At 36.4% G+C, this 16,131-nt stretch overlaps 1 protein-coding gene across 1 annotated transcript in view; it reads right to left on the reverse strand.

Moving 5' to 3' along the window:
- Positions 1-3,694: 3,694 nt before the first annotated feature.
- The window catches only part of SCAMP1 (secretory carrier membrane protein 1), a 94,850-nt gene continuing 82,413 nt past the window's right edge, over positions 3,695-16,131 (reverse strand). Inside the window, exon 9 of the mRNA XM_045847923.1 lies at positions 3,695-7,504. Within this exon, the coding sequence (XP_045703879.1) occupies positions 7,340-7,504 (165 nt within the window). The 3' untranslated portion in view covers positions 3,695-7,339. The remainder of the gene's footprint in view (positions 7,505-16,131) is intronic.

Raw genomic sequence — 16,131 nt, forward strand, 5'->3', positions numbered from 1 at the left:
CCCTGTAAGATGAGACTATTATCCTCATTTTATAGATAAATTAACTGTCACTAAGTAAACTAACTAAAATTAAGTAATTTGCCTGAGGTTAAAAAGCCAAGGCTCAAATACAGGTTTGACACCAAAGTCTACATTCTCAAACGGCTGTGATTTCCTTCTACATAGAATGCAGAGGATGAGAAGGAGGCCCATACTACAAACCCCTGGGGAAGCCAACATCTTTGTGTAGTAAACTGTTAAAATAACTTCCAAGTACAATTCCAAAAAGGTGACACCTTCAGATGACAACTGATGAAAACACTGCTCCTTCTTCCTCTCAGAGAAAAACCTGGTAATTTTTCATACTTTAAGATGACACCATGTGTCTCAATTTACTCAATCCTGAAGACAGACACTAAAAATCCACTGGGTGTATGACAGTGGCAAAACAAGTAGCAGTTTGACAGTTTTTATTATTTCTTGTTATAAATAATCTCTCATCTAAGAGAGGCAGCTATTATATAAGAGACATATTTTCTTCATGGTTAAACTAACAAGTAAGTAAGAACTTGTCTTTAAAGTTTCTCCAAACACACACATAAAAGCGGAAGACCACTGAGTAACTGAAACTGCTGAAGAGCAGGCAGCAGGTACTCACCCCCAGTGTGGAGCTAGGCCTTGGTCTGGCGACATCAAAAATACATGCTGTAATTTTGTTGGTTGGCTGATTTTTTCCCCTAGGATTCAATGTCCCTAAAAGATGGATATGAATTACTAGAAATGTGGAAGGGTGGAAAGACACAGAATCAGAGAGAGGTGGCACCATATGGCAGAAGCAGCCTCACGGAGACATTCGGGTCTAGCTGCCTCTCCCTGGAGAGACTGGCTGTGCCGCTCCATGACACTGTTCTCTCACTGAATGGTGACTGGGATAATTCCTACTCCTCTATCAAAATGGGGCCGATAATGGATATTACATCACAGGTCTGGGGCGAGGAGTAAAGTGCAGTAAGTAAAGCATTTGGCATAGTCTCTGATATACAGTAAGTCCTCATTAAGTCAAAGTTATTAGAAGAAAGTCTTATGTCTGCCTGGAGTATCATTTAGAATTGATCTCAAAAATTAAGAGTTGTTCTAAAAAATTGTGAAGAATAACAAAACCTGTTGTTAAAACCAATCTAATTTTACCTAGAGAGGCTCAATGGATTGGCTACCTAAGGCTGCCGTTTCTTTTTCCATCCTGTTCTAGAGTCTTCTTTAGCTTCATGCTTTCAGGAAGTAGATGATTTCTCTGTGGATGCAGGACACATGTTCACTCCTGGTTAGCAAGACCAAAGCAAAGCAAAGCAAACAAACAAAAAAAAAGTAGTGCTGGACGAGCACATTTATGGAAAGCCACAATGCTCAGAAAAACAAACCTTCTGATTATTTGTCAAAGCCTATTGGTGGCAAAGACTTCTTAGAAAAGGGGCATCCAAGGTTGGTAGAAGTAAAGCGGCCCTTACGTACACTGCTTATGGAGGCATAAATTGATAGAATTTTCTGGAGAGCAATTTGGCAATGCACATCAAAGGTCTTCAAAAGTGCACTTATGCTTTGACCCAGCAATTTGTCTTAAGGAAAAAAAAAAGCCTGGGTCCCCAAATTTAGCAACAGTGTATTCCTTGATAAATTATTTATACATTAAAAAGCAAAGCCTGAAGGAATAACAGGACTTCAAAAAATAATTTATGGTACACCCAAATAAAGGTAGTTACACAGCTATTAAATGTTATAGAAATACATTCAGCAATACGAAAAAAATTCCAACATATATTACATCATAATTTTAAAAGATTACAAACCTTTGTGCCTGTTAAAATTCTCCAGCTGAAAGAAACAGGAAACCAACTCAAGGTAGCTCGGGGAGAAAACAGAGTAAGAACATTACTGGGATAATGGGACGAAGCATGGGTGAGCAGCCAGGCCGCATACAGGAAAGGGAAAGCTATTAGTATCTTTTCTAAGTCCTTCCATCACCCCACATGTCCTTGCATATCGGCTTCACTCTTCAGCTTTCTGGAGACTCCTTCCTCATGGTAGAACATGGATACCCCATACTCTGGAACAATAGAGCTCTGGACAGAGCTAGCAAGGAAAAAAATTAATGAGCCAAGTACGAGTCCACCGTGGCAGGATGTGACATCCTTGCACCAGTGTGGTCTTCAGGGACCCCAAAAGAAATGGGCTTGTGAGAGCTGGGTAAATGTCCCTAAAAGAATCTATTACAAGAATATAGAGGGAAATCTTTTTTTTTTTTAATTTTAGGGGAAAAAAGTTGTGTTCCTAAAAAATTAATAGAAAGATATACACCAAATATTAATAATAGTTATTTATGGGTATAAAATTATAAACAACTTTATCATCTTTTGCTTACAACTATTTCCTACAATTTAGACTGATGTGTGTTAATTTTATGAATTAGAAGTTAATTTTAAAAGTTAAACTATCAGGTGATTATGATATAATGCTAAGGAAAATAAGATTTTAAAAATCCACATTGTTTATATCCCTTAACTCTATAACATATGTACACAGAGAAAAAGAATGGAAAAAAAATCCAGTAAAACATTAGCAGCGATATCCCTAGATGACAAATTACATATTATTTTTATTTTCTCATTTATAAATTTCTATACTCCTCAATTGTTCAACAGGTATATATTACTTTCCTACTAGAAAAAAATCCTTTGAGAAAGGGGTCTGCACAGTGAACTCAGTTTTTATTGAAGTGGTTACATCCCTGCAGGAACCACTGTGGCCACCAGATAAGAGACAGTGAGTTTTGGTGTCTTTTTTTCCTAGCCCCAAAACACCTGAAGAATTATAAAAATTGCCAACAGTAACAACTACCTCAACCACGATTTATCTTGAGAATCCCGGGCCCACAGAATATTTTAAAAGCTCTGGAGAATTCTGGGGTTATATCTAAGTGTTTAAAAAAATAAAATTTGCATATTATTATTCTACAAATGAGAACTGTTTAAATGTAAAGAAGATAATAGAGTAATCTTATACAAGTATATGAAACATTACTAGGTGGAACAGGCTTATCTTTTCTCCTCTCTATTAGAGAAAAGATAAAATGGATTTTAGTGGCAAGATGTTTTTAGCTACACCATCATCAGCCATGCCAAGCCCACAAAGATATGAGCTAAAAAACAAATCAAAGATTTGGATAAACATAAAATTTAGCACTCAGTTCACTGCTACATGATGGCTCCCATATATATCCCTTGCCATTTGAAACATGAAGAGTGCTAAAGAAAATTTTACATGTTGTAAGTTTTGTCCTAAACCCAGAAAGTTAAATTGTAAATATGGAAGGAATCCTCTAGAGAAGAATCTTTCCCTATTTTCCTAGAATCTTTAAATTAAGGATATCTGTACCTAGGACAAAATAGTGGCAATGCCTGGCTTAGAAAATTTCTACAGATTTCTTTCTAGCTCTGTGATAAAACCATAAAATAATGTTTAAAATATCAATCAATACAAAAAGCATGCTGTTTTTGTAAAATGTACCCTAATTCTCTAATGGAAATACTTCACGTTCCCCATCGAGATTTACTCAATTTACCCATTGAGATACAATTGTTCAGTAAGCACTTAATACAACTCTAATGTTTTAAAACATATTATTCTACTCTAAATAAATGTATACCATGGTACTTCAAAATCTATCAAATAAGGTATTTTTTATTTTTTAACCATCTTCAATTATTTTTACATTAACCACTTTTATTTCACCCCTAAAGGTCTTAATCACATGAAATCAACAAATTCCTCTAAACTCATTCCTTAAGGAAAAAACGGAAGGAGATACAGTGAAATGACATTTGACAGTAATGGTAATTCCAATGGGAAAATGTATGTAGAATGATAACAAGTTCTGTACATTAACAGTCTAAACACAGATTTTACCAATAAGGATAAAATTAAATGCTAATAATGTTAGTGTTTTCAGAAAAAGATATTGCAATAACTGTAAAAGCATTATGCGACTACAAACAATTTACAGAAACAACTAAAAAATTTAACATAAATTCTCTCTAAAATGCAAACCATACATCATCTCCACATGAGGGAGATACATATCCAATGACAATCCAAACTCATTTTTTTAGCTGACACCCAGAAAATTGAAAATGCTGTTCCTATTTTAACTGAACACATATTTCTCAAAATAAGATTCACCATTAACATAATTTTATATTACATTTTAACATCCTCTTTAAATAACCAAGTAAAAAAGCACACAGGTACTACCATCAGCACATAAAACAGCAATAGGTAACGAGGTCAGGAACAGAACACGGGCTCCCTCGAATCAACGCAACACTGGTGCAGAGGCATACGTTTGAACCCACTGGGAAAAATCTCAGCCACAAAACACATTTTTTCACTTTGAGTTTCTAGACAGTCTGTGTATTTTGACCTTAAAGTGGTCAAAATATTTAATATGAGTGAAGCTCATGTTTCACTACCTACAAAGGTCTAATGCAACAGAAACACTGTCATTTTATATTGCTGAGAGTTTTACCTAATCTTTTATGTTTATTTTCTTTAGCACATGATAGAATTATACAGCTTATTTTGTAAAATTCAAATGTGGAATTTCTATATACATTAAACCATCAGCACAATTTCTGCCTCTGACATGCTAATAAAGTATTTAAAATTATACAAATATCCACTAAACAGCATTTTATTTTATAACACTCTGTGTTAATACAATAAATATACAAAACTTCCAAACCACCGAAAACATGCAACAGTAGAGGGACAGATGGAGGGCATTTGTGCCGACCTGCGACAGTCACCATGATGGCAGCGCAGTACTGCTCCCTGACAAGACACACACACATCCCTAGATAAATAATCCAAGTCCCAAATCACACGTCACTGAGCCATGATTTTCCAGTGTTCAAACTTCAGTTTTAAGTAAAACAGCCACAAGTAAATATTGCAAACTAAAAAATGACCTGGGTGCTTGCTTACCCTGTGAAGACCATTTCATGATTCTGATACTGGGTAATGTTGATAATAAATATAAAACACTTCAACAAATGCCTATCTTTTGCTGAGTCAAAACATGACTGTTTACTAATTATTGTTAAGGGAGTAGAAAATATAAGAATTTAAACCCCCTACACGTTATCAAACTGTGAGCATTGCCATCATTTTAATGCACATTTATGTTTTTAAAAAACAATTCTCTTATAAGCTTTTATTAATCCAAACAACTGAATTTATAACAATGTGTTCGCCGTCCACACAAAAAAGCTACTGTTGGTTGTAATCACTCTCTGCTATTTAACAATGGGGTTTCTACAGAACAGGTACAGACACTTCTGATGCTGAAGAACAGTATCTCAGCATTTTCCAAAAGTCTCTACACTACATCTTTTAGTTGTACTGGATTTGAGATATAAATTAATAATGGACATAGTGTTCTTGCTGTATTTTGTGGTTAATGTTTTTAATGTCTGTAAAATCCACACTTAATTAAAGCACACAGATGAAACATTTTCAATAAGATTACAGATTCTGAACTGTAATTCTTGAACTGGCTTATTTGGTTGAGAAAGTAGGTGGAGATTATCGCTGATGAGAAATACTCATAAACAGCTTTAAAGTCATACTCTGAGCCCTATTTTCATCAAAATAAAAGAAATATATTCCAAGTATATTACTTCAGTCAAGTCCTAACTAAATCCAATGTAAACACCACCTGGATGGATCTGAGTCACCCAGCAGCAATGCCACGCAAAGCCTCTTCATAAACAGTGAGAACTCACCATTCCGGCCCAGAGTTAGGGAGGGGAGAAAAAGGGATTTAACCATTTGTGTCCATCCGATCTTTTTTTTAAAAAGGATGTGCAGTCTCAAATAATATAATCCAATAAATGATCCTTACTTAAAATCAAATTGAATAAATCACTGCCTAGTATTCTGTAATCTTAAATTAGCTAATGACTTTAAAAACACAGTATCACTACTTTACAAATGTCTTGGGTCTCTTAATCAGTATTAAACATGATTCAAACTTTCAACCCAAAAGCATACTCTGAGAATGAACCCCTGTGCTACACAATAACAATTTTAAAGTGATTACATTCATAATTAATGCATTCAACTGTGTATTTTCTTGCTTGGTGCAAGTTAAATGTTTTATTTTTTCTACTACTAAATTTTTTTAATATAGTTAGTCTCAAAAATTGAAAGACCGAGATACATTAGGGATTCAAGTATGTGTATGCGAGGGTCTTTTTATTTTTAATGCCACTAGATAGGAGAGGCTAAAAAAAAATCCTTAAATACTGTACGTTCTTTATGGACAAGGAGTTAGGCTAGACTTTAACACCTCTGTTAAAAATTACACACACACCCCAAAAAAGAGCTGCCAAATACAATCTCAGTTCAATTAAAAAGGGTAGCCACAAGAATATACCAAAGTTTCCATACAGTAATATTTTACTATGATATGAATACTGAAAATTTTTTTTAAAAAAGGAATTCTCATCATTACATTCTATTCCATCAATTTTCTACCTTTTCTTTTGGGTAATACACTGCATTTTATATTCTCATTACACCCCAGTAAACTTTTATTTAAAAGAAATTATTATAGAAAATCATTTCTATAATTCTACAACTTCCCAATCCTACAACCATAAGCAGTGCAGAACCCAAAATACTAATTCTTTTAATTTAAGAAACGTGGTGCCCATGCAAGATCCGAGATTGATATCAAAGTATCAACTACTCTAAAAAAAGAAAAGAAAAAGATAAAATTTACATTATCTACTACGAATGCACATAGGCTCTTCACTGGTGACTGAAACTGCTAAAAAGCAAGCCAATTTAAAAATCCATAAGTCTCTGATGGTCTATTTTTTTCAATATAAATAAGGAAAGAGAAATGAAGCAACAATTTACTGCTCCAATGTGCAACCCTTAAGTATAAGATTCTTGAAAGAATGACTGCAGCTAGTACTAAATGCATTTTTAATAATAACTACCATGTTAATTTCAGTGTCTTACCACTGAAATAATCTGCTGAACCTTCATCCTCCAAAAAATATGGAGAATATTTATTTAGCAGGTAATATGTTTTTCTGCAAGGGGCACTAAAATCTTAAGAAACTGTTAGGTAAATAATAAGACGAGGATGTTTTTCTGGTTTTCACCCATGCACAAGTGAATAAGAGATATACATGCTGTGTGTATTGTGTGTTTTAAACATAAAAATATTTATAGAATACAGTAACTAGAGAAAAAAGTACCATCAAAAGGTAACAGTGTATTGTTTGAAGATTCTCTAAATTTGGTTACCCTTGAAAGCATTCTGAGCTGCACTAGTTGCTGCAGTGGAAGCTGCGTTTGCAGCTGCGGTCTGGACAGTTTTGTTGGACATCACACCTGTTGCGAACTCTTGTTGGGCCTTCTCAAAACTAGCACCCGTCGTGCGATATAGTCCATGTACCTACGAAGGCACAAAAAAGTGGGAGAAGATAAGTGTTCATCTACGCATTCATTTTCAACAGCTCTTCAGTCAATCTCAGCATTACTCAGAAAAAAAGTAGATTCTAGGCATGATACTGAAGATCCAAAACATCAGCCACCACACTGGCACATAATATTGTATTTAAGTATCTTCTTAACACAGGATTCTCCTTTTAATCTCCAATGCAGAAAAGATAATTATCCTATGTGAAAACAAAATAATCTGAAGAATCTGACCAAATGAAAAAGCTGTGACGCTGGCTGGCAAGCTCAGGTGGTTAGAGCATTGTCCCAATCGCCAAGGTTATGGGTTCAATCCTCAGGTAGGACACGTACAAGAAGCAACCACTGAATGCATAAATAAGTAGATCAACAAATTGATGCTTTTTTTCTTTCTCCCCCTTCCTCTATCTAAAATAAAGAAAGAAAGAAAAGGAAATAAATAAAAAAGAAAAGGAAAAAGCTTTGTTTTCTGCTTTTTCTAACTAAGATATTATAGCATTAAAAGAAAATGGTTTAGCATAACAAGAGACATTCTGATTTTAAAACATTAATGACTCCCTCGACAAATCAAAGAAAATAAAGCCTTCCCTATTTCTGTATTGGCTACATATATACGACTGACCATATTATAATCATATATGATATCATTCTATCATTTGATGTACCAAGAACTATTTATGACTTAAAGATATTTCTGCTATCCACTCTGTAAACCATTTAATCTTTTGTGTATGGTCAGGTTTTATTTATTTATTTATTTATTTATTTATTTATTTATTTATTTATTTATTTTAAATCACCAAGACCAATGTCAAGGAGCTTACCCCATGTTTTCTTTTTTTTTTTTTTTCATTTTAATCATTGTTCAAGTACAGTTTTCTCCCTTTTACTCCCAATCCAGCCCCCTCAGGTTTTAGAGGATTAAAAAAAACCACTTCTCCCTGGCTGGCATAGCTCAGTGGATTGAGCGCGGGCTGTGAATCAAAGTGTCGCAGGTTCAATTCCCAGTCAGGGTACATGCCTGGGCTGCAGGCCATGATCCCCAGCAACCGCACATTGATGTTTCTCTCTCTCTCTTTCTTCCTCCCTTCCCTTTCTAAAAATAAAATAAAATCTTTAAAAACATTGTTAAAAAAAAACTCACTTCTGCGAATTATCTGTCTATCACGCAAATCTTGGGATTTATTTTCATTAGCAGAGTTCAAAAATGCTCTATTAGCATATGTTTTAGGATGCATAAACCCAAATCTGGAGAGGGACCCAAGATGGCGGAAGAGTAGGTGGAAGCTTCACAAACCTCCTCCCAGAACCAAACTGGAATTAAACGAAATTATAGAAAAATCATCCAGTGACCAGAGGGGAGAGGGAAGGGAATTTCAGGGGAAAAGGGGAAAGGTTTACAGGAATAGGTATAAAAGACACATGGGCAAAAACTAGGAGGGAGTGGAAACGGGAGGGAGGTGAGGAGGGTTGGGGGGGGCAGCTGGGATGGGAGTAAAAGAAAACTGTACTTGAACAACAATTAAAATAAAAATTTAAAAAGGAAAAATAAAGTATATTTTGAAGGACAAAAAAAAAGAAAAATCATCCTGAATAACCAACTGAACACTAGCTGGAAAGAAGCCTTATAACCATGGGAAGAAAGAAGAAGCCACATCAACACAACATAACTAGTAGAAAATGTAGAGGAGGTGTAAGAGGGTTGGCTGGGCTTCCACAGGCACCCTGGCCATGGGAGGGATATTTCAGTGGCCAGGGTGGTCCACCCTGAGAAGTGTGGCATCTAAGCCCCAAGCTGGCCTCCCTGGCCTGCAGTACCAGGACTGGGAAAAGAACCAAATAAATTCTGGCTTTGAAAAGCAGCAAGGTTTCTATCCAACAGCGAGAGACAGCTGGAGATGCAGAGAGCCTCTTCAAGGGCCAATGCACAAAACTCTGTTTGCAGCCACCTACCGTGGGCTCCAGCAGAGGGAGAGCAGAGTAGACTGGAGACACATGAGCAGAGTTTGGGGCTGGTGGCTCTGGGGAGAGAACTGAAGGAACAGTCACCAGGATCCCTGTGCTGAGTCATTCCCCACACTGCAGGAGCCATCTTTCTCAGACAGAGCACTCCTCTCCAAGTGTCCTTAGCCTGAGGGGAAGCAATAGTGCTGCCCACAAGAATCATTCTTGTCCCACCCTGTGGTGCTTAGGACCTGCCAGTCAGGAGTGTAGCTGGAAGATATTCACTGATAAAACCTATCAGATAGCCTGCAGGCAGAAGCAGATCTGAGACTTCAGCTGACACTCCCACAGGCCCAGTGCCAGTAAAAGCCAGACTTGGTGAGCAGCCTTGTTCTTTCTGCACACAAACGGGCCCAGCGGGAGCCACGAGCTGTGGATTGCTTATAGCTTCAAACAGGTCATCAGGGGCCAGTCACAGGCAGCATCAGACATAGGTCTAAACCAGAGTCTTTGCAGATCTACCTTATAAATAGAAACAAATACAAAGAAGCAGCCAAAATGAAAAGACAAAGAAACAGACCCCAAATGAAAGAATAAGAGAATTCTCCAGAAGACAAACCAGATGAAATGGAGGCAAGCAATTTATCAGATAGGGAGTTTAGAGTAATGATTATAAGGATATTCAACAGCATGAAAAAACACAGAAACCATTAAAAAGGATCAGTCAGAAATAAAAATGTAGTATCTAAAATAAATAATACACTGGAAGGAATAAACAGTAGATGAAGAAGAGGACTGATCAGTGATTTGGACAATAAGGTGGAAAAAAACACCCAAGCTGAGCAGCAAAAAGAAAAAAAAGAATTTTTTTAAAAATGAGACGACCTTAAGAAACCTTTGATTGGTACACTTGAGAAACCTGAAGTGTACCAACATACACATCATGGGAATATCAGAAGGAAAAGAGAGTCAGTGAGGGACTGAGAACCTACTTGGAAAAAATAATGACTAAAAACTTCCCTAATCTGGTGAAGGAAAAAGACACACAAGTTCAGGAAGCTGAGAGAGTCCTAAATAAGTTGGACCCAAAGAGGCCTACAGGAAGATACAATCAAAATTAAAATGGCAAGGCTTAAAGACAAAAAGAGAAGCCTAAAAGCTGCAAGAGAAAAACAGGTAGTTACATACAAGGAGGCACCAACTAGACTGTCATCGAATTTCTTAACAGAGACCTTTCAGGCCAGAAGGGAGTGGCACGAAATATTCAAGGTGGTGAAAAGCAAGGACCTACAACCAAGGCTACCCAGCAAGGCTACCATTTAGAATCAAAGGGGAAATAAGGAGCTTTCCAGACAAGAAAAAGCTGTTAGCACCAAACCAGTGCTGCATGCAACCAATGTTAAAGGGCTTGCTAGAAGGGAAAAGAAAGAAGGAGAAGAAGAAGCAGAGCAAAATAACCTAACAATAAAATGGCACTAAATACATATCTTTCAATAATCACCTTAAATGTAAATGGCTTCAATGCTCCAACCAAAAGACATAGAGTAGCTGAATGGATAAGAAAACAAGACCCATATATATGCTGTCTACAAGAGCCCCACCTCAAATCAAAGATATACACAAACTAAAAGTAAAGAGATAGAAAAAGATATTTCATGCAAATGGAAGGGGAAAAAAAGCTGGGGTAGCAATCCTCATATCCAACAAAACACATCAAAACCAAGGCTATAGTAAGAAACAAAGAATACTACATAATGGTAAAGAGAAAAATCCAATAAGAGGATATAATCCTAGTAAACATTTACATACTCAACATAGGAGCACCTCAATATGTAAAGCAAATCTTGATGGACAAAAAGGGAGAGATCAATAGACAGGCAGTCATACTAGGGGGGAATTTTAACACTCCCTTGACCTCAATGGCTAGATCTTCCAGACAGAAAAATCAACTAGGAGACAGTGGCCTTAAACCACAAGTGGCAAACACAAGGCCCGTTGGCTGAATCCAGCCCTCCACCCTATTTTATCCAGCCCAGCACCTTGTTTCTACCCGGTGGCAGTGCGGAGCTCTTATTTAACTGTTAAGGAGTAGTTACATTTATACAGTCCTAAAATTACATTCGGCCCTTTGAAGGCAACTGCAAGGCTGATGTGGCCCCTGGTGAAAATAAGTTTGATACCCAACAGTACACTGGATCAAATGTTTTTAATTGATATTCTTAGAGCATTTCACCCCAAAGCAGCAGAATATACATACTTTTCAAGTGCATGTGGAACATTTCCGAAGACAGACCACATGTTAGGACACAAAAAAAGTCTCAATAAATTTACGACTGAAATCATATCAAGCATCTTCTATGACCACAATGCTATGAAACTAGAAACAAATCACAAGAACACTGAAAAACATACGAAGACATGGAAGCTAAATAACATATTATTAAAATGAATAAACTATGAAGTGCATCAATACATGTAACATCAGCTACTCAATACAAACTTGAGAAAAAATAATAAAGCAGTTTAGAACAAATATTTATTATATGCCTATAAACTTGGGGGACAGAGAGGAAGAAACAAAAACATGAACTTGTAATTACACTGCACTGTGATTAGTTCTAAATTAGAAGCCTGACTGAAATGCAATCAAAGCAGGTTTGGTGGATGGGGGTAGTGCAACAAAGTCAGTCCTTTTCCAAAACATGGATAGAAACTGCTAATTATGGAGTAAATATCAAGTGTAAAACAGAATGAGTCAAAGACAGTCAAGTTCGGACACTGTGTTGCCATTTCAAAAAGAGAATAGAGAGGACAGGCTGGTTCAAGGAGGGAAAGAGATGCTGGGTTGGATTCTAAACAGTCGTATGTTCTACAAATGTTTATTAAATACCTATGCTAGGCCTGCCACAGAAGGCAGGTGAAGACTTGGTTTGCAGCTCAAGAGAGGAGTAGGCTAGAGACATGGACTTGGAAACCATTGGCACATAAATGTACAACTCTTGACATAAATGAACCTCTCCATGAAAACCACAAAGTAGAGGTTTTTGTGCAGTTCCTGCCAACTCTTGAGGTGATCCTTCCAGATCTGAGTGCAATGTTCCACGCGCCATGGAGGCGTTTGACCCTGCTGAGCTACCGAACTGCATAAGCTTTATTACCGGAGGCTCCTTCCCTACGCTCAATACAACTATGGTAGAGTGATAATTACTTTCAACACCAGTAATTTTCATTCACATTGACAGATGATATTTACATTCACTACCAATATTTCAACAACCAGGGTGATCTGGAAAGGAGATGCAGAAAATGAATACATGCAAGGTTGATATATGCATGGCATATTCCCACAGATCCAATCAACATAATACAGTATAGCTGGGAGCTTTCCAGGCTCAAGAAAAAAACAACTGGTGTCTGGCACTGACATGAGAGTCTACGATATGATATGAGAAGATGTCGTAGTTCTGCAGACATATATTCTAAGTGCTAGACCCACATGGCAAGGGCCATATGCATCATCAACTGAGCTTTGAAAGAGGACTATAGATTTAAGTGTTGTCTCTGGGTATATTCTGGAAGAGGAGGAGTTCACTCTTGGGTCTGCAAAAATCAGAAAATTGTCATCCACAGTACAGTCTGGGAGCCCGAAAATATGTAAAGCAAATCTTGATGGACATAAAGGGAGAGATTGATAGAAATACAGTCATAGTAGGGGGGATTTTAACACCCCTTTGACTTCAATTCTGTCTTCCAGACATAAAATCAACTAGGAGACAGTAGCCTTAAATGACACACTAGATCAAATGGATTTATCTGATATCTTCAGAGCATTTCACCCCAAAGCAGCAGCATATATATACTTTTCAAGTACACATGGAACCTTTTCTAGGATAGACACGTTAGGACACAAAAAAGTTTCAATAAATTTAAGAAGACTGAAATCATACCAAGCATCTTCTCTGACCACAATGCTATGAAACTAGAAATCAATCACAAGAAGAACACTGAAAACCACACAAAGACATAGAAGCTAAATAACGTTATTAAGATGCATAAACTATGAATCATATCAATACATATAACAGTCACTCAGTACAAATTTGAAAGAGAAAATAATAATGCAAATCAGAATATTTCTTATATGCCTATTTAAAGGGTGGTCAAGACATTAAAAAGGAAGTTCCCTAAGTGAAAAAATTCACCCTTTTGTCAGAAAATCTATAAGCATAATCCATTAGTACTTTCAAAAATATGCCTTGGTTGATCAAGATATTCTTGGACATAAAGAAAGCTGCAATAATTCTTGTTCCTGAAACAATTCATGATGACCCTCAAAAAGCTTCCAAAAGCATCACAGTTCACTTCAGTGTTGGGAGCATTTGAAGAATTCAGCCAGATATCTAAAATGACATCAAAAATGACAAGTGTGGACCCAGGCTTGAGTGGGACGTCATACTGCAGCACTCTTTTCCATGGCTGGACATGGAAGTTAGCAAAGGAATCAGTCATTTGCTGAGGAGCCCTTTCAGTGTTCACCCTAAAACAGGCTGAATTTCAGTGCCTACTGGTTCACAGAAAGTGGATCAGTTTGATCTGTTTACTGTTCCAACCATAAGCTCCATCTGCCATGAATTAGATGCCAGTTCCATTAATGAAGAGGAAGAAGAGGAGAACAATGCTGAATCCAATATCAAACACAGAATCAGAGATTATAAAAAGACCAGCCCAGGTCCTTAAATAAAAAATTTTGAACCGTTTCTCGAAAACCTGGATAAATCTCAAAGAGAACTTCTCAAGAAGAGTGATTTCTAAAATGACTTCTGAAGATAGTAACTCCCCTCCAACCAATGTGGGTAACTTCTACATTCAACCAAGAATCAAATACTTCAAGAGCCATTTAATAAATCTGGCAGAGCCATGTATGCATTTTAATGCTCAAAGCAAAATTTCTTTCTCCTGATAAATAAGTATGTTGAAAAGATTCCCAAGATCACCAAAGAAGAGTGTCCAGATTCCTGGAAGGAACAAAAATGGGAGGAATAAGAGGACTGAAAATAAATTTGTAAAATTTAATATTATATAGAGATAATTCTAAGATTTTTGATATAAATACTCACTTCTACCAGTTGCCATATATTAAGGTAACTGGGCAGTAACATGCCCCAGGCTTTAAACTCAGAGAACTGGATACAGGCTCCGAAATTCTGGAGCAAATATTCTAAGTGAATAAGGGCTTTGTCCTTAAGTCTTAGACCACTTAAGTTCATTACACCTGCAGTGTATATTCAGTCACTTCTTTACTTACTGGCATTTTTATAGGTCAGGCAACATCCCACTGCCCAGCTTTTAAAAATTATTTTAAATTAAGCATTTAAACCTATTTTTAATTCCAAAGATATGAGTTACTAGATATTAGGGCCTAGCAGAGAATTGTTTACAACTGTTGCAAACTGTAGTTCCTAACTTCTTTCCTTACAGAACCATTGGAATGGTTAGTTAGTCTATATAGTAATGAAGCAGCTTAGAAAAAATAACCAACTTCACTAACATAAAACCTGTTATACATGTCAAAACATAGGGACTTTCTATATATCTGGATATTTAAATTTAATTTTCAAGTTTTCATTTCTTTCATATTTGATTTTGTCATATGTATTCTGAAGTGTCAGATTTCTTTTGTCTGGTTTTACAACCAATCTAAATAAAACAGCATTCTGGTTTGCATTCTATCTTTTGAGAAACACTGGAAAGCAAGTTATCAGGCTGATACTTTGTGTAATTTATGAAAACTTTCCTTCTTTTGCATTTTCTTTACCATTGTTTTCTCTATAGCCACACAGTCTGTTTCAATAATCTTTCAGGTTATATAATGCAGTCAACACACTGAAATGCCCTGCATTTATCTTTTCACTTTTTAAGAAAAATATTAAAGACTATTATGCAAAACTGAAACACACACACACAAAATAAAGACACCAATATTTAAGAAGTACCCAGAACAAAAAGGAATATTAGGAAAGGAAGGGGAAAAACCAGGGACCCTTCTACGGATGTCAAGGGAAGAAAGCATGTTAAAAATAAAAACACCCAGATCGTCCTGAATCCTTCTGATACGGTGGCACAACACATGCACTGCTTTACCATGGATCTATACTACCACGGATCAGAGTGTGAAAAGGTGAGGGAGAAAAAGAGAGGACTGACAAGTATACATACTGGTAAACCCTAAAAGTCTTTTCTTCTAGTAACCACAGCACTATCCTCACAGCATAGAAGTAACTATTTTTACTCCTCTTTCAGAATGACATTTTCTATAGAACATTAAAAATAGGGACAAATTACTAATCCTGTGTCCAAGAAACTATCTTACAATGAGCACATATGACTAGATTCTACAAAATGAAGTGCATTACAGAAATCTAATAAACCTTATTTACTTACTAGACTCAGTCAGTCCAATGTAATTACAGGTTCACTTGCCTCTCTCTTCCCTTTTTCCCCCAGTTTACAGGCATGTAATAAATAAACATTTGTTCTAATGTGCTTTGTTATTTCCTTTTTCAAATGTGTATTGAGTAGCTGATGTGATATATTTATGGGCTTCTCAGTTTAATTACTTGAAATGAACTTTATAGCCCCATAGAGCACAGAGGCAAAACA

The sequence above is a fragment of the Phyllostomus hastatus genome, unplaced genomic scaffold (genome assembly GCF_019186645.2).
Source record: "Phyllostomus hastatus isolate PE091 unplaced genomic scaffold, TTU_PhHast_1.1 phas_contig_58, whole genome shotgun sequence".
In the NCBI taxonomy this organism is placed as follows: domain Eukaryota; kingdom Metazoa; phylum Chordata; class Mammalia; order Chiroptera; family Phyllostomidae; genus Phyllostomus; species Phyllostomus hastatus.